General features: G+C 39.1%; 1 protein-coding gene across 2 annotated transcripts in view; it reads left to right on the forward strand.

Annotated features, from left to right (window-relative positions):
• The window catches only part of Trpc5 (transient receptor potential cation channel subfamily C member 5), a 310,345-nt gene that overhangs the window by 186,636 nt on the left and 104,696 nt on the right, over nt 1-19,013 (forward strand). For both annotated transcript variants that reach the window (XM_057759928.1, XM_057759929.1), the window contains exon 3: nt 16,738-17,259. In XM_057759928.1, coding sequence (XP_057615911.1) covers nt 16,738-17,259 — 522 coding nt within the window. The remainder of the gene's footprint in view (nt 1-16,737; nt 17,260-19,013) is intronic.

A 19,013-nucleotide genomic window follows, 5' to 3' on the forward strand; every position in this document is an offset into this window, starting at 1 on the left:
CTAATTAAGACTATGATTATCTTCTATCTATGGATATAAATGTAATTATTTAGAATGCAGTTTGAAGCTGTATCCATTTAACTTAATGACAGTATTCAGTTTCTCCCTGAGACCTATAACCTTCCATGCCATGGGTTTTTGACTTGGTGTACAGAACCAAACATAAATTCCTTCCTTTATAATGGACTCCAAATACAGTCAGAATAGCCTCATAACAGTAGTGCCAGTACTACAGAAATGGGTATAGCTTACCTGGCAGAGTGGTTTCTTGGTTCATACTGTTAACAGCTAGAAAAGACTATTGGGGCCGTTTATCTTCCCCAGCACCTTCTGGGACTACAAAGGAAGCTTCCAGCTCAGTTTCAGTTTGACTTCTCTATCTGGTGACTAAGATGTGTGCTGTTTTCAGCATTAGGGTCCTATCATGTAGTTCTCACAGCAATCAAGAGGAATGGAAAGAATGTGTAATGCTTGTGAGGGGGAGCTCGAGGCCTTCCCTGAGCAACAACTCATAAAGAGGTAGGTCTACCTCTAGCACTGAGACTCTTGTTTAATAACCCACAGCTTCGAAGAACAGCTTTTTCCAGCCTCCGTGGCTACTTTTAACTGCTTGCAGTGAAATGGGATAGCAAAGAAATAACTTAAAATAGAACTTATAATTAAAAGGGAAACAGAGCAGAAAGATTTAGAAAATTCGCAGCCCAGCCATGTGGTAGAGACTAAAAGAACATTTCAAAAGGAGAAACCAAGAGTGTAACTGAGCAACTGTTTGATGGAGACATTAATACAAATAGGACAGAGGGATCATCAAAATAAAGGAAGAAAAGCACATTAGGCAGTTCAGAAATCTTTAAGTCTGCCCCTCCCATTCCAGGTTCAAAGTTTCAGGGGACAGAATGGTTTTACTGACAGGCAATGGGCATGTCCACATGCTCATTGCCCAAGACTGCCTCAAGTACTGAACCGCAAATGTGACTGCAACGCCTCTTATCCTCCTTAGCTAAAGGTCAAGTAGGACAAAGGGTGGCTCACCCTCCTGCTGTAAAAGAGCAAGCTGTACTTGGCAACATCTACCGTGTGCTAATTCTGCCAGTGCACACAATACAATGGACAGAGACTTGGAGACTTCCATCTGGATTTCAAAGCATATTACAGACAACCTGGAAAAGCAGTCAGAGAATTGTTGCACGTTCAGAGTCATTACAGACAGCCCTGATTAGATAAATATTGAACGGGAGTGTGCGGTTAGAGCTGTCACAGAGTTTCTCCATGAAGACAGTGCTTACTGAACCTGAAGTAAGGCTGCCACGGAGACTCTAGAACTGTAGGGCTCCCAGGGTGCAACTCCAAACTGGTAGAACTATAGTGAGGGGTGACTTTCCAAGGCCTTGAGAGTCTAAAACCAATACGTCTAAGGAGTATGTGGTGTCAATGGTGATTATTCTAGTGTTTAAGACTGATTTATCCTGTGGAGATTGAGACATGTGTGGGACTTTCTTCTCAATTATTTCTCCCCTCTGAAACGGGACTAACTGACAGACAGTAATAGTTATTTTTTAGTTTTCTTTATTCATTGCTTTTGAGAGTGATTGTGAGAACACTATAGTTTTATAACTTTCCTTCCACACACAATGAACCAAACACTTCATTTTGTTTATCCTCCAAGCTCTTCTAAGCCTGAATTGGAATACCTAGTGATAATTTCCATCTTCCAACTATGTGGCTTTAAGCTGCCTAAGCAAAATAGAGACTCTAGTTCCTCTATTCCCACAAAAAGCTCCCCTTTTCACAAATTTCTTATTTGATTTTGCTGGCAAGCATGTTCTTAGCAAGATCTGTAGCTAAAAACACTTGTAAAATAATATATGGTTTTTTATATTGAATCCTATCATGTAGTCGATGGCAAGCTGGTTACCACGTACCACCGTGGTCTCCTGTCTGTACCAGAGTTCTCCACTATAACCAGGAACCATATTTATGTTAGCTAAACTAACAGTACTCGTGTAATGAGTAGTAACATGGACAAATAATCAGTTTGTCACTAGAGGGCTGAGAAGGGATAGATACCGTCCTCTTTCTAACTAAGAATCTACAAAGGGATTTAATTTTTAAAAAATCACATAAAGCCCTATGGAAAATGAACCCAGAACCATGGCCTCCCTGAAAGAGTGTTTGCATCAAACTCAGTTCCAGCCCCTCCTGCAACGGTAACTAAAGCCCAAGTCACACTGGCAATATAGGGTTTCATTCTTTTGTAAAGAACAAGAAATACATTGATGAGACTTTCACTCCTGAAATTGTCCCCATCACAAGTTGCCTGGGTTCAAAATCTCACTTCACTACATTCTAGTAGTGTGACCTTGTTCACTTAACTTGTCTTCAGCTAAGTTCATTTAACTTGTCTTCAGCTAAGTTTTCTCAAATGTAACATGAAGACATTATTATACCTAAAGCCAAGAGTAATCATGAAGACTAAATTGTATTCTTCAGCATGCTCATTGTGTGCACGTACTCAATAAATAGTAACCATTAGTGTCAGGCTTATCCTTGCTAAGGTGATGCTTGCCACTATTATGTATGTTAATGATCTGTTTTAACTTTCTTTGTTGAATTAATTGTGTTTTATTTATGTACACACATAAGTGCACAACTATATATGTGTATATGGGGTTCATGTGCCATGTAGAGGAGACATGCTGATCTCTGGTGTCTTCTCTATCATTCTTCACCTTATTTTTTGAGACAAGGTCTCTCCATGAGCCAGTTAGGCTAAGTTGGCTGGCCAGTGAAGTTCAAGGAAGTTCCGGTCTCAGACCCACCAGCACTGTGGTTCCAGGTACATGTCACTATGAACAGCTTTTTACATGGGCACTAGCTATGCAAACTCAGTTCCTCATGTTTCCACAGAAACTGTTATGCCCACTGAGCCATCCCTCTGGGCCCATATTATTGATTTTTATTTAGCTTTTTAAAAATCAGGTGAGTTCTGTGGCTTTTTCCTTCCTGTGGTTTGAATATAGGGCACATTATCTCTAGTCCCATATGTTAGAAGATTGACCCTAAAATGCTATTTTGGGGAGGTTCTGTGGACCTTTAAGTGATAAGGCTTAATTGGAGGTCCTTACATGATTGGGTATACACTTTAAAAGGATTGTGGCATCACAGCCAGCACTCTCTATCTCTCTTGCTCCAATATGATCTCATGCCATTGCCATCTGCCACCTTCTCCAGGGGCCAAAGCAATTTACCATCTGATCATGGGTTTGAACCTCCAAACTATTAGCTAAATCTTTCCCCTTTATGAATGGATTATCTCCTATAGTTTTGAAGTAACATGAAGCTGAGTGATGTACTCCTGTTTTGTTCATTGTAGTTGTCCGATCTAAATTATTAACCCAAATCATTACATACACTAGCCTTAATATCAGCTGGCATGATCCAACAAATTTGAATTCTTATGGCTTTGTTTTTTCAAGTCTGGAAAACAGATTCTTCCCCATCTGATGCGAATGCCTGTCTCCAAAGTAGCCCATACATCACAACTACTAGCTATCTAACCTTCTGTGTAGGCAGCAAAGAATAGTAATGGATGTGATTAGATATTGGTGTTCTCTGTTTCTGTGTAATACAGAAAAATGAAATATCATTTCTAATAGTTTCTGGAAAAGGCTGAACATTGATTTTCTCTGATATATTTGGATGGGGGAGGGGAGACGTAGCAGATGGAAAGGGAGGATTGCAATTTCAATCAATCTAGACATAAGGCAGGAGATTAGTTTCCAGCATGATGCTATCAGGCTACTTCTTTGAGGAAATGGCCATCAGAGAGAATGAGTCTGTGAACAGATGGTGCTGTGGGTATGAATGAAGTGGCTACTGAAATGGGTCTTCCTATTAGTTGCAAATAGGTAGTTCAAATTTCAGAAGGCTGTGGTAAATTCTACCAAGAATGCCTGTCTAAGTCAGAAAACGTAGGGTCCAGAAAATTGCCAAGTAGTCTATTCAGGGTTGAGGTTAAAGGAAGTTGATTTATCACTTGGGTCTCTTATGAAGAGAAGCTTTGTAAAAGCTTGAGCTAGTCTTAAAAGTGAGGAGACTATGCCATCACCTAATCCTCTGCGCCATCCTTTGTCAACAAAATTTAAGAAACATATAAGGAAGGTGATTTTTCTCTCACTCTGTTCACTGCACTGCTTGGATAAGCTCTTAGCTGAGCAATTCTATCCTATGCTGACTAATATAGAAGGATCCCAAGGTATAATCCTTAGTTTTCAACAAGGATTCCTTGGGGGATGTTAGGGACAAACTCAGTAGGGTCCAAATGCAAAACCTCAGAGAGAGGCAGGCAATGTAACTTCTTTAGTGGTCATGTCCTTAGCACACATCATTGCAAATTCTCAAATTCAATCAAGTCAGCTGATGCACCAGGTTTCTTGCAGATAATATAAGCCAAATTTAATTTATTAGCCTGATGATTTCCCTCTCTTCTTCCAAAATCCCTGCCAGCTTCTTTTTTATTTCATTAAAAAAGATGTGGTTTTGAACTGGAAGCCTAAGATCATTCGGCCTGATTTTATAGTTCAAAGAGAAAGCAAGTTAGGTAAGAAAATAATAAAATTGAATTTTGCATTTGACCTCTATTTAAACAAAAACAGCAGTTACAGAATATTTAAAAGGTCAACAATAAAGTCTGATCCTCACGCAATTTTAAAATGAAGATATGTCAAAAAGTTTATCTTATAAATTAACAAGAAAATGTGTAAACAGGACTTTGCAAATTGTGGCACATAAACAAAATCCTGTGGTCATCACCTGCTTTTTCAAATACTATTCTGTTGGAGCAGAGTTGTATCCAATCATTTAAAGCATTGCCTGTGGCAATTTTGGTCCTACAATGGCAGCATTGTAAGGTCCCACAATGCCGAAATACTCACTCTCTGGTTTTGACGGGGAAAAAAATGTTTTAGACTGCCAAGAATGTGGAAATAAATTCATAGGTGTATGCAGCTGATCAATTTCTGCACAATTAAATGTGTCCCATCAGAGAAGAAATATTTGCATTGTAATGTATAGAGCAGTATGTTTTTTTTTAATTAAAGGCAAAAACAACCCAAAAAAATGTAGTAGGTAGGACTTCCAATTTCCTGCTTCGCACATTGCAAAGTTGTTCTCAACTTTCTTTGCAAATTGTTAAAGAACCATTACAGGTAGCAAAGTTTATCTATAAATGAGAAGGATAAATACTCTATGGTAAAGTGTAAGGCCTTGGGAAAGGCTACAGTTACTCTTTAAGACACTAACAGTTCAGTTCTGGAAAACTGCAGCTTTCACACAAGACCCAGGGGTTCTTTCTGGATGTTATCAATTAAATATAAATAACCCCTATCAGAGATGGTCCAGATATGTTTGTCAATAATTAATGTTTAATGACTTGATATTGACGTTTCCCCCCCAAAGACTAGCTGATCAGTCGGTAACTTATAAGGATACAAAGGTCTAAGGACATCTATGAAATTTTTATTAACTTTAGATAATAAGACTTGCACAGAAATACACTAAAATATAACAACAGTTCCAAGAAAACAGTACTGGTGATGCTCACTATAGCACAAATAATAAAAGCCCAGAAACAGATATTAGGGTTCAGGCTAAAGATCAGAAAAACAAAGCAGCCAAGTCACTAGAAAGCTATTACCTCTATGAAATTTTTAGACTGAAAGAGAGCAAGTTCCTGGCTCATCCCACCTCTTATTCCTCTCTAGTGCTAGAATTAAAGACATACACTACCACTTCCTGGCCTCCATGACTAACTAGAGTGGCTGCTGGGATTAAAGGTGTGTGATACCACTGCCTGGCCTGTATGGATGACTGGTATGGCTTTTTTGCATTCTGATCTTTAGGCAAGCTTTAGTTATTAAAATAAAAATGAAATATTACTACATTTCCCCTTTTCTCTAAAATAAAAAGAAGACTATAACTAACATACGAAAAATTATAAACACTTAGTACAATAACTATATACAATATATACAGGAGATAACTATACCAACAATGTCTAGGCCATTTGCATTTGACAACTTCAGAGAAAAGACTCTCTATATATCCTATCTTGATGAGTCCAAAGTCTTGTATCTAATTTACTTCCTATCATAACTTGCTTTCTACATCTGGTAAACAAGGAAAACTCATCTAGTTTTCCATTCCCTCAGAAACCCAAGAAGGAAATAATATTAGCTGAATAAGCAGTAAATGCAAGCAAGCAACTTCCAAAAAAATGTGAGAAATGACAGAAACAGCTGACCGCCTGGACAGTCACCCAAAGTTCTTCTGCAACATTGGTGCATCCATCTTCATCGTACAGGCCTAGCATTTTGGACAGACCTTCCTTTCTGTGAAGCAGAAAATTCTGAAGGGCTCTCCCTCCTTGTCTTGAGAAAATTTGGCAGTCACTTATTTTTGTGTCCTGATTGTCCAATTAGGACAGCATACTGTCAGAAGTCAAGGCAAGGGCATTTTCTTCCCCGATGGCTTACTTTTGCCACAAAGAAAGTAAACTCCATGTGGAATTTCTGTGATGTCCATTATCTTCTCTGAAGTAAATCGGTGCTGCCAGGAGCAGACATATCTCATTGTCGTTTAAAAAAGAACTGATGTTATTAAAACATCTTTTTAATTCATTTTTATATTAAAACATCTTAAATGCCATATTTTGTAGATCTCTGAAGTGTTCAAAGATAATCTATCTAAAATATATCCTTGTCTGACCTTGAAAACATTCTTAATGTGACAAGTTTGATTATAATAGGTGATTAACTACTAACCTGCATTTCCTTATTATTCTAAACAATTGATAATAATTTTAAAGGATAAGAAATTTGCATTACTTCATTAAATGAGTTGTATAGGTACAATACTTTGAACACGAGTTGAAATGTATGTACAGTATGTTCTAAAAAATTAATCTCAAATTTGTGTCAGAATATAAAATTGTATATAATATACAAAATTCCAATCCAATGTAAAACATTTAAAACTAGTAGTTGCTTTTTAAAAGGAGATTCAATAATCTAACTTTTTATTTCATCATATCTATATCCTCCTTTTTTTCTTTTCAGAGTAGATTCAATAATCTACCCTTTTATCTTATTATATTTATATCCCCTTTTTTCTTTTCAAAACAAGAACTCTATCTCTGACCTTCTTTGTTCAACTTTCCTCCTGACTGTAACAAATCACAATATGTAAGCAAACCTCCTAAACAATAACAAATTTCCATAACCCATTGAATGATCAAAAACCACACACCCTACCTCTTGGGAATTCAGGTGTTGTATTCTGAAACTTATTTCCTGCTGTCTGGGGGTGACCGTATCTTCAGGGGATTCTGAAAAGAAAATTTGGGTAATTGTCAAGTCCTGAGAGAGGTATCTGTATCATTTGTTGTCTAGTCTCTTCATAATGGGAACATGCAGGGCTTGAGTCCTGGCTAGAGTAGTCTGTTAGGCTGGATCACCTCAGCTAGCCATCCTGAAATTGTTCTGAGAAGTTTGTAGTCCAGAAGCTGATCTTTAGGTCATGTTTTTAGCTTAGAGGTGTTATCATAGTCCTGGAGGAATCGTCATTGTGGTTCCCCATCCTCCTTATGAAGACTTAAGGGTCACTGTTGGACATCTTATGGTTCACTGCTGAGAACTGTTAGAGACTCAAACCCAAAATCATGTAAAGGAAGGTAGATAAAACCATTTTCTAGAATTAGTTACTGTTGTATATGACCATTAATATCATGACAAAAAGTTCATATATATATATATATATATCTCATGATATTAATAAACACACACATATATATACATATATATGTGTGTGTATATATATATATATATATATATATCTTTACCTGAAGAAAAGCTGTTAAAGAGTCAATATTAAGCCAAAGGATTATGAGGTTATTAAATATTTGTTTTCTTCTGTCCCATATCTGACATGAGACACAGATTTTGAATTTCACTTTAATAATCAAGCTTAGGCTTAGAGAAAGAGAGAGCCACACTCTAACTCCAAAGCCAGCTTTGGTTTTTCATTAGACTGCAACTACAAAAAGACTATTTGCATTATATGTCTGTAGAGAACAGCAGAAGTACACATTTGGGAAGATTTATGAAATTTTATCCTGTTGGAAATGTGATATACCAATAGGCCAATTTTCCTTGAGACAATTTTTTTTTGGAGAATTCCAAAGGCTGGTTGATTCACCAATATGCTGAGCATCTAGTTGCTCCTGTACCAGCTGATTAAAAGCCTACAGTTTTTCTTTTGTTAAAGGCCATTGCTTAACCCATCCAGGTTTGTCTGTCAGCCATTTTAAAGGTAAGGCTCTTGGTGCCTTTGAAATATCAGCAGCTATTGTTCTTATATAGCCTGATTGGTTGGTGACTGTTCTTTATAATATCTTGTAATATTTTTCCCAGAAACATACATTAATTTATGGTCTGTTTCTAAGATTGGGGGAAATGTTAATCTGAGTATTCCATTGCTGTAATGAATCACATCCCCAAAAATTTATTGCTATGTTAGCCACAATTGGTTTTCTTATTCCTCCCTGTCCTTCTAGCCCTATACATTTGACCCATCTTGCACCCCGCTTTACCAGAGATAAAGTTCCAGCCCCTAAAAACTGAACATTTTCATCCTAAAAAGGTAAATTTGGATGCCAAGGTGCTAAGCAAATTATTGTTACCTCTGCACCTGGGTCTACCAGACATTCAATGACAACATCAGCTATTCATATTTTTAATTTTGGTCTTTGTTCATTTTTAGAAGTTTGTCAAAGTACTCACATTATGGTTTCTTCTGAATGTTTTGTTCTCTCTTCTGTAGTTGTTCTATTATCGAGAGCAGTATGGTTTCTTACAGTAGGCATTAGGTTCTATAATTACTCTGGGAAAGTATTTCCAATATGATGCCAGGAAATGACTGAATGAGATTTGGCATAGGGGCCTACAAGAGTCCTCTCAAAGAGTTTCCCGATGACAAAGGATTACCTTGAATATTTCTAGTTGGCCTACATTCAACTATTATTTGTCTATCTTCTGAATTTGGTATCATTCCACTTATTGTTGAAGTCAATCTTGGAAAGAAATCAATAAAGACTTCTTTGGGCCCTTTATAAGTAGTAAATGACTCGATTTTCTTTCCTAATTCTGTCCCAAGCATTCAAAGGTGTGATCAGGGTGTGGTCATCATATGCACCTTGCCTTTCTATAGTAGCATATACTCCTTCTCCAGGAATTTGAAATTAGGAGATTTTTTTCTACCTCCAGCTTTATTTTGTTGTTCAAAAATCTTAGCCACTTCTCTGAACCAGATACTCCGTTGTAATTGTGGACCACTGTCCGGCCTCTATGGCTAACTAGTGTGGAAGCTGGGATTAAAGGTGTGTGCAGCCACTGCCTGGCCTGTATCACTGACTAGTGTGGCTATTTTGCACCCTAATCTTTAGGCAAGCTTTATTTATTAAAATAAAAATGAAATATCACTACAGCTTACTGAACATGGTAGGGATATGTTATCAATCAAAAGCAGAGACAAAAGCCCTAGGTTAACTTGCATTAAGCAAGAAGATAAGCAAATATATAATAAAAAATGAGGTAAGAAGATAAGCAAATACGCATATAAAAGAATGAGATATTGTTGTTAAGATTTTGATACATCAAAGTTTTAACCAGAACATCAAGGACAATAATAAAAATAATTGTAAACCTAGTACAATGGTGGGTTCATGTGATCTTAGCATTTAGTGGAACAAGGCAGGAAGATTTTGTCTAACCTGGGCTGCAAAGTGAATCCTTGCCTCAAAAAAATAAGAAAGAGTTTTTACTTTTTAAAAATTACTTTTCTGGTGAGTGCTTTTGTTGATATACTTGTATCTGTACTGATAGTTTTAGAGACCACATTTGCTGAAAACTTCACATATTCCTATATAGGCAGTACACATATACACAGTCTCCATTTATACTATGCCCAGCTGTTTTAGTTATGTTTTCAACCATGTTGCAAAATACAAGAAACAAATCATAAGTAAGGCAGGATTTATTTGGACTTACAGTTTCAAAAGACTCAGTTCAAGGCCAAGGAATGTGGTAAAACAGAGTGGTTCACTTCATGTCTGCCAGGAAGCAGGGCAAAGGCTTATAGAAAGGGGACAGAGCAAGATATAGGCTTTAAGGTATGTTCTCCCCACCTACTTACCTCAAACTCATTCTCACCCCATATTTTCACCATCTCTCAATAATGTCTTTATATTATGAAATCATCAATAGATTAATTCTTTAATTATTTCAGAGCCTTCATGATCTAGCCTCTCTAGAAACACCACCATAGATATCCAAAGATGTGCTTTACTAAATTCCTAGGCTTTCCAGTCTGATCAAGTTGAAAATCCAGGTTAATGATGGGTTGCTCTGGACTGCATCTGCTCATCATCTCAGGCACTTTGAACTTTTCACAAATCCCTACTTCCCTTTATTTGGAATGTCTCACTTTCCCTGGTTCCTGCCCCCAGTCAAAGTGATCAAGTTGCAGCTTCCTCCCATTCCTTTCACAGACACATTTTTGTTTCTTAACTGATGTATTCACCAAAAATATCAGTCTATGGCTCTGGAGTGAAGTTTTTATTATACACTGTGTCACAGGAATGAAAGATATGTTAAGTCAGACACTAGGAAAATAAAGATTATGCCCTCATCAAAGCCCCAACAGCTGGGATTTTGAGTGAAGGGGCTGAGAATGGTAATTTACACTTACCCTCCCTTGTTCCTTATCTGCTCTGAGAAGTAGGGCTGGACAGAGTTATTGGAGCAGACCATTGGACTTGGGGGACTGGAGAAGATCACAGAGGCTGATTTCTTCCATTCTTTGATTTCAGTTATCACTATTGGCCAAAGACTCTCACAACCATAGAATCAACCTTGACCTTCCCTTCATGACTCATGCTGCAGAACTATAATTTCATGATGTTGTTCCAACCAAGTCTCCAAACTCACCATAATTGAAACTGAACCTTAAGAGCTCTAAACCTACAAAGATGGAAATGAAATCATTTTATAAGCCTTAATTCTATATAGCATATATGTGTCACATATACATATAAAAGTCTCATATTAGTTTAAGTCTGTGAGCACTTCAACTACTTGAGATTGCTGAGATAATAGAGAATTAATAGTTCTTTCCTCTTTTCTTTTTTTCTCCTTTTTTTTTACTTCTATTTATTAAAGATTTCTGCCTCCTCCCCGCCACCGCCTCCCATTTCCCTCTCCCTCCCCCAAACAAGTCCCCCTCCCTCATCAGCCCTAAGAGCAATCAGGGTTCCCTGCCTGTGGGAAGTCCAAGGACCACCCACCTCCATCCAGGTCTAGGAAGGTGAGCATCCAAACTGCCTAGGCTCCCACAAAGCCAGTACGTGCAGTAGGATAAAAAACACATAGCCATTGTTCTTGAGTTCTCAGTAGTCCTCATTGTCTGCTATGTTCATCGAGTCCAGTTTTATCCCATGCTTTTTCAGAGCCAGGCCAGCTGGCCTTGGTGAGTTCCCGATAGAACATCCCCAAGGCCAGCTGGCCGTCGTGAGTTCCTGATAGAACATCCCCATTGTCTCAGTGTGTGGGTGCACCCCTCGCAGTCCTGAGTTCCTTGCTCGTGCTCTCTCTCCTTCTGCTCCTGATTTGAACCTTGAGATTTCAGTCCGGTGCTCCAATGTGGGTCTCTATCTCTGTCTCCTTTCATCACCTGATGAAGGTTAATATTCAGAAGGATGCCTATATGTTTTTCTTTGGGTTCACCTTCTTATTTAGCTTCTCTAGGATCATGAATTATAGGCTCAATGACTTAAACTAATATGAGACTTTTATATGTATATGTGACACATATATGCTATATATAATATATATGTTTCAAGATATGTAGTCATATTTTTGCCTTTTATTATATATTATTTGATGTTAATTTCCAAATAAACTTTTATTAGATAAATTTATTAATACAATTTTTAGCCTTGAGACAGTGGGGCTGATCTATTGGGAGCTCACCACGGCCAGTTGGACTGGGACTGAAAGAATGGGATAAAACCGGACTCTCTGAACATGGCGGACAATGAGAGCTGATGAGAAGCCAAGGACAATGGCACTGGGTTTTGATCCTACTGCATGTACTGGCTTTGTGGGAACCTAACCAGTCTGGATGCTCACTTTCCTAGACCTGGATGGAGGGGGGAGGACCTTGGACTGCCCACAGGTCAGGGAACCCTGACTGCTCTTTGGACTGGAGAGGGAGGGTTAGAGGAGTGGAGCGGGGGGGGGGGATGGGAGGCTGGGAGGAGGTGGAAATTTTTTTCAATTAAAAAAAAAACATACCTCAAAAAAATCCTCATGTTATAAGGCCCCCTAGACTGAATTTCCAGCCCTACAAAATAAAAATAAAAAATAGAATTCTAAAAAAAGCCTTAATTCTACTTCTATTTCTATATTCACCATCCATTCTAGTTTTGTTTTTATTGATGTGATAAAATGCCCTGACCAAACAAAATCAACTTAGGGAAGAAGGGATTTATGTTAGTTTGCAATTCCAGGTTACAGTTCATAAGTGTGGAGAAGTCAAGACAGTCTGCACATGAAACCGTCACATCACATCCGCAGTCAAGATCGGAGATCAATTGGGCAATAGGTGCCTGCATACTGAAAAGAACTCAAACTGCTTTCTGTTCTTAGGCAGTTCAGAATCTTCGACACATGAAATGGTGCCATTTACAGAGAGTAGGTCAACTGGGAGATGGACCTCTGAGCATGCCTATGGGGGACTATCTTGACAATGTTCTTTAACTTATGTGGGATGGCATGTCCACTCTTGATGGTGTCATTCCCTGCCAGGTATCCAGGGAATGTGCTTAGACGAAGAGTGCTGAGCACTACACTAGCATGTATTTAACAGTATCTTTTGACTAAAGACATGATGTGATCAACTGCTTCAGGCTCTTCCTGCTTTGGCTCCCCTGCGATGATGGCATGTGCCTCGAACTGTTAGCTACAACCAGTCCTTCCTTCCTCAAGTCATCTTGGTCAGGGTATTTTGTCACAGCAGCAGTAAAAAAACTAAGACACTCTTCAATAAAGAAAGAAGCTTTTGCGTAAAGGCGGAGCTTCCCTAGCCTGCTCTATTGCCCAACTGCACAGAGCACAGTACTAGACACACAGCAGTCTTTGGCAAAAAGGAATTCAAATATTCTCTTCTCAAATTAAGGCCTGAACTCTTTTGTTTCCAAACTTGACTTCTACAGCTTGGATAAATGCAAGTTCATTTCTTTGGGGCCTTCACCCCCTCATCCCAGTTGAGAAGGCAGATATTTCAAGTCTTTGTTTGCCAGGTTGAACCTGAATTCATCATTCTCCTGCATCTATCTCCAAAGTGCTGGGATTAAAAGTGTGTGTCACTATACCCACCCTCTTAAAGTAGTTTTGGTTTGCATATACTTCATGACTAAACATTTTGAATATTTTTATGTGTTCACTGGGTTTTTTGTACTTATTTTTATGTTTTATTTTGTGTGTCTGAGTATATTGTTTTGTGTGAGTGCATGTGCAGTTGTGTGAAAATGCCCACAGAGGCCTAACGATGGCAATGGATTCTTGTACCTGGAGTTACAGGTGATTGTGAATTACGCAACATAAATGTTAGGTCCTCAACTCTAGACTTCATGATTGAATGACAAGTTGTGTTAACCACTGGACCCTCGGTTCAGTGCTCTTTTTTATTGATTTTATTGAGCCATACATTTTTCTCTGCTCCCCTCCCTACCTCCACCCACCGTTTAACCCTCTCCCATGGTCCCCATGCTCCCAATTTACTCAGGAGATCTTGTCTTTTTCTACATCCCATGTAGATTAGATCCATGTATGTCTCTCTTAGTGTCCTCATTGTTGTCTAGGTTTTCTGGGATTGTGGTTTGTAGGCTGGTTTTCTTTGCTTTATGTTTAAAAATCCACTTATGAGTGAGTACATGTGATAATTGTCTTTCATGATGTCATTATATTTTTTTGCTGTGTAGTGCTCTATTGTAGTTCATTTGAGAGCTGTCTCTTCAACTAACTTGTCCATTTTTATTAGATGATTTACTATTTTGTCATTCCCAGGCACCCATCTCCCAGTTGATCCTGGGTTCCATCCAGCTGACAGTTAACACTGATCTCACATGGCTGCAAAGCAGCATCTTTGAGATCATTGGAGCACAATGGAAGGTGGCATCAGAAGAGGAGCTGTCTCAGGTGTGGCCTGGAGCCTACTTGAATATTTGAATAGGCAGTCACAAGGAAGACGTAGTCACTGAAGACTGCACTCTTTGGGGAAAAAAAATTTCCTCTCTGGTCTCAAGTAACCAAAAAACCAACTTGAGAGTCATAATTCCCCTTATAGGAATCAAGTAGCTCCAGTGAGGTATATATATATATTTCAAGAATAGATAGTCTTCCTATCAGCTCCATGACACACATAGGGTTAAACAAGCATCTTAGATAGTGTTGTGGGTCTGGGACAGGCTTGCCAGTACTAAAAAGAAGAAAAGAAAGGAAACGAGGATGAAAAGTATAAAGAAGGAGGAAGGACTAGGTGAGAGGACAAGTTAAGCAGCGTGTTAGAAAGCAGACCATACCTACACCCTCACCCAGAGAAAACTATCCAACAGGTTGACACCCACTCCACCTTCTCCCAACCACTTGAGATAATGACGAAGTTTGGAAAATGTCCCCTGCCTAGGTAAAGGACAGATCTTCCAGATATGAGCTCTTTTCTTCCTGGACAGACGATGACAACCTGCTCAATTTCCATCTCTCCCCCCTCCATGGCCTTACAGCAGTTGTATTTATGTTCATGGCCCACTCAGACCTATTTCTTCCGAAGCCTGTAGGCTTATGTTAATTTCTGAAATTATTCTTTCCTGTGTCCAATTTACTTTATGAGCCAAGTTGTTCACTTCCCCTGGTTTTGTTTGTAGCTTCTCTTTCCCAATGTTTTCCAATGCTTACTCACTTCTCTAGCTTAGCAATGACTGACAGCCTTCAGAGGCCAATGCAGCTACTCAGTGAGGAAAGTGGGGTTTCTTGCAGTCTGTTCCCCTTAATTTTCCTCCCTCTCCCCCTTTTATTGCCACTTCCCTGTTTTAGAAATCCCTTATACAAAGTGCATTTAAAAAAATAAAAGGAAAGAAAGGAGGTAAAAATGATGAAAACCAGTATCTCATGCTTTTGTAAGGTCACCAGTAACTGTAGATTGTTATTGTTGTAGTCTTTTAAAGATAGTGTTGATTAAAACAATATTTTTCTATTTAATGAGACTCCCAACTGTCTTCCTCCCCATTGAAAGTGAGTTTTGACACTATGTACTTCTTTTCCTCAAATGTAATCAGATCAGTATTTCCCCCATCTGCTGGAATGTCACCCATGCTTTACACACTCAGATTTTTCTTCCAAAAACTTTCCCCTCACTGTCTCTGTTCTCCTCAATCTTCTGGTTCTTATGTGAGTCTAGGGAGCTCCCTGGGCTTCCATTTTATTTTCATTTTTGAGACAGAATCTCCTGTATCGCTAGTGTCATTGACCTGTAGATATAGCAAAGGATGTCCTTGAACTTCTGATGTTCCTGCCTCCATCTCCAAGGTGCTAAGATTACAGGTATTCTCAACATTGTTCAGTTTCTATGGTCCAGGTCACTGAAACAAAGACTTTGTGCATGCTAGACAAACAGTCTGCTAACCCAACTGTGACTCCAGACCCTCTTGCTTTCTTTATTGGCCTGAAAACAAACTAAGTCCCCAAAAAATTTATTTTCAAGTTGGAAGACTGCTCTAACTCATTTATTAGGGTCTATGCTCTTCTCTAGGTGTAATACGGAATACATAATGAACTCTGGCTATAGATACCATTTCCACCAAACGTTGCATTCTAGACATAACAGTTTTATCAAATGCCCCTTGTCTTTAGCAATGCTGCCTGAAGCATGGAATTCCTCATTTACAATATTACTTCTCCCTAACAATACCTAATTCTTTTACCTTCCTGGACTTGGAAGAATATGAATTAATCCTCTAAAGTCCTGTATGCATGCAAAGTCAATACCATTTGTAAGAGTCTTTTCTGTTGCAATTATGGCTTTATTTAGTTGCATGGTCTTCAAAATGATTCCTTGTCTTTGGTCTTTGAAGTCAATATTTCAGCAGTCTCAACAGCTCAATTAAAGCTAAACATGTAGCACCATAAACAGTTAGGACTTTATGATCTGTGTGACTCAGCCAGAAGACCACAAGCAACATCTTCTCCTTCTTTGTTTTCTTTGTTCTGTTAGACAGAACTGGACATATAATGGTAGCCTAATTTTAAGAGCTGACCTTGACAATTTCACTACCTGGGTTGAATTTTGGCTCTCCTACTAAGAACTTTGTAATCTTAGGTGTATCCATTAGCCTCTCACAGCTTCTTCCCATGGGAAGAATACCTACCAATGAGGGGCTGTGAATATTCCGTAAGTAAATGCAAGGAAAGTGCTTAGGGAAGTGCCACACAGCAGCCCACAAACATTACCTGTTTGGGTAAGAAGTCACAAGAGACTAGAAATTTCAGTTTCTGAATTACCAACTGAAGCTCCTTGTGTTCCTAACAATAACCCTGCCCCTCTGTGTTTCTCATTTCTTGTATTTAGATACCCACTCTGCTGATGGACACCCAGTTCTCTGAGTTCACACCAGACATCACTCCCATCATGTTGGCCGCCCACACCAACAACTATGAAATCATCAAATTGCTCGTCCAAAAGCGGGTCACTATTCCACGGCCCCACCAAATCCGCTGCAACTGTGTAGAGTGTGTGTCCAGCTCAGAGGTAGACAGCCTGCGCCATTCAAGGTCCCGACTGAACATCTACAAGGCTCTGGCAAGTCCCTCACTGATTGCCTTATCAAGCGAGGACCCCATCCTCACTGCCTTCCGGCTGGGCTGGGAACTCAAGGAGCTAAGCAAGGTGGAAAATGAGTTCAAGGCTGAGTATGAGGAGCTCTCCCAGCAATGTAAGCTCTTTGCCAAGGACCTGCTAGACCAAGCGCGCAGCTCCCGAGAACTAGAGATCATCCTCAACCATCGAGATGACCACAGTGAAGATCTTGACCCACAGAAGTACCATGACCTGGCCAAGCTGAAGGTGGCAATCAAATATCACCAGAAAGAGGTAGGCTGAGATCATCTTTGGTTCCTGGAAGCTTAAAGCTTTCAGGGTCCACAGCATCAAAGCAAGACTCAGTATTTTTCTACCACATAAGACTTCAACCATGTGTGGTTGGCTAGGGCTTCCAGTTAGACCCATTTATCTGTGATACAGACAGCTTCTGTGTAGTTTCTTTTTGACCAATAAAGTAGTCACCTGATTCTTTGAAAAGAAGGCATTTTATCATTCAACCAATAATTGTCAAGGACTGTTCTCTGGGTTTAGAATACTAAGGAGAGGAGAAACAGCAGTCCTCCTGGTTTGAAGATGTTTTACAAGTTTAACTTTAGTATATTTGCGAACAAAATTTATAAAGATAGTGATCTTCATAATTTCTATAATAATATGAATATACCTGATCACTTATTATTTTACAGTTAAAAGCTTTCTTTATGTCAGATATGAAACAATACAGCTAGTTTCTAGTTTGAATATAAGTAAATGAAATCTAATTTTATCTTCACAAGATTACCTACACAAAGTGAATTTAGCATTTTCATGATAAAAAAGAATCCCTTAAATTTCTTGGAAATGGGGCTAGAAAAATGGCTCAGTGGTTAAGAGCACTTGTTGCTCTTACAGAGGACCCAGGTTTGGTTCTCCGTGCAACTTGGTGGCTCCCAACCATCTGTAGTTCCAGTTCCAGGAGATCCAGTGATCTCTTCTGAAATCTGTGGACAGCAAGCACACATATGGTACACATTCATACATGCAAGCAAAACACCCATACACATAAATCATTCAAAAACTTTAAAACTTTTTCTTAAAGTCATGTGGTTTATTTGTCTTAATAAACTAAAGAGAATGACATATTAATTTTTGTTTATTATTCTTATATCCATTTTTACTTAGTTTTGGTGGTAGTGGTGGTGGTAGTGGTGGTGGTGTGGTGTATATGTGTGTGTGTGCATGTGTGTGCATGTGTGTGTGTACATGCACACCTAAGAATGCATTTGTGGCATTTGAGACAGGGTCACATGAAGGAAGCTCCTTGGAAACATGATCTTCTTCCCAAAGGACTGAGTTTACAGACATGTTCCACTAGTTTCAGTAGTTGCTTACGGGACAGAGGGGAGGAGTTGTTTCATTTTGGGTTTTGGTTTCTCCATATAGGGTTTCTCTGTGTAGCCTTGACTTGTCCTGGAACTCACTCAGTAGACCAGGCTGGCCTTGAACTAATAATAGAGATCCTCCTGCTCTGCCTCTTGAGTTCTGGGATTAAAGGCATGTGCCACAACTTCTCAGCCTAGCCCTTATTTTTTTTTTTTTTTACTTTTGTCCCTTGTGTTTTGTCCTTTCCCCTTCTACACTCTTAATAGTATTATTAAGTGTGCACAAAACTGAGTGTGTGTGTATCCAGCTGTGATATACGATGCATACACATGTGTGTACAGGCGTAGTCACTCATTCATATGCCCAGGGGTTAGAGAGGGACAATGGGTGTTCTACTCCACTGTCTGCTTTTTCTCTTGAGACTGGGTCTCCCATTGAACTTCAAGCTAGACGGATGGCCAAGAAACTCCAATAATCATTCTACCAGTCATATCCGCCCCCCCAACACACACACATGACGCTGTAGTTACAGCAGGTACAACCATACCCAGTGTTTTAGATGGGTTTGTGGGATTTGCACTCTCAGTCTTCATGTTTACACAGCAAGTGCCCCTACATCCTGAGCCATCTCCCCAGCCTAATTATTAGTTTAAGTGGATCCTATC

This window comes from Chionomys nivalis, chromosome X (genome assembly GCF_950005125.1).
Source record: "Chionomys nivalis chromosome X, mChiNiv1.1, whole genome shotgun sequence".
Classification (NCBI taxonomy): domain Eukaryota; kingdom Metazoa; phylum Chordata; class Mammalia; order Rodentia; family Cricetidae; genus Chionomys; species Chionomys nivalis.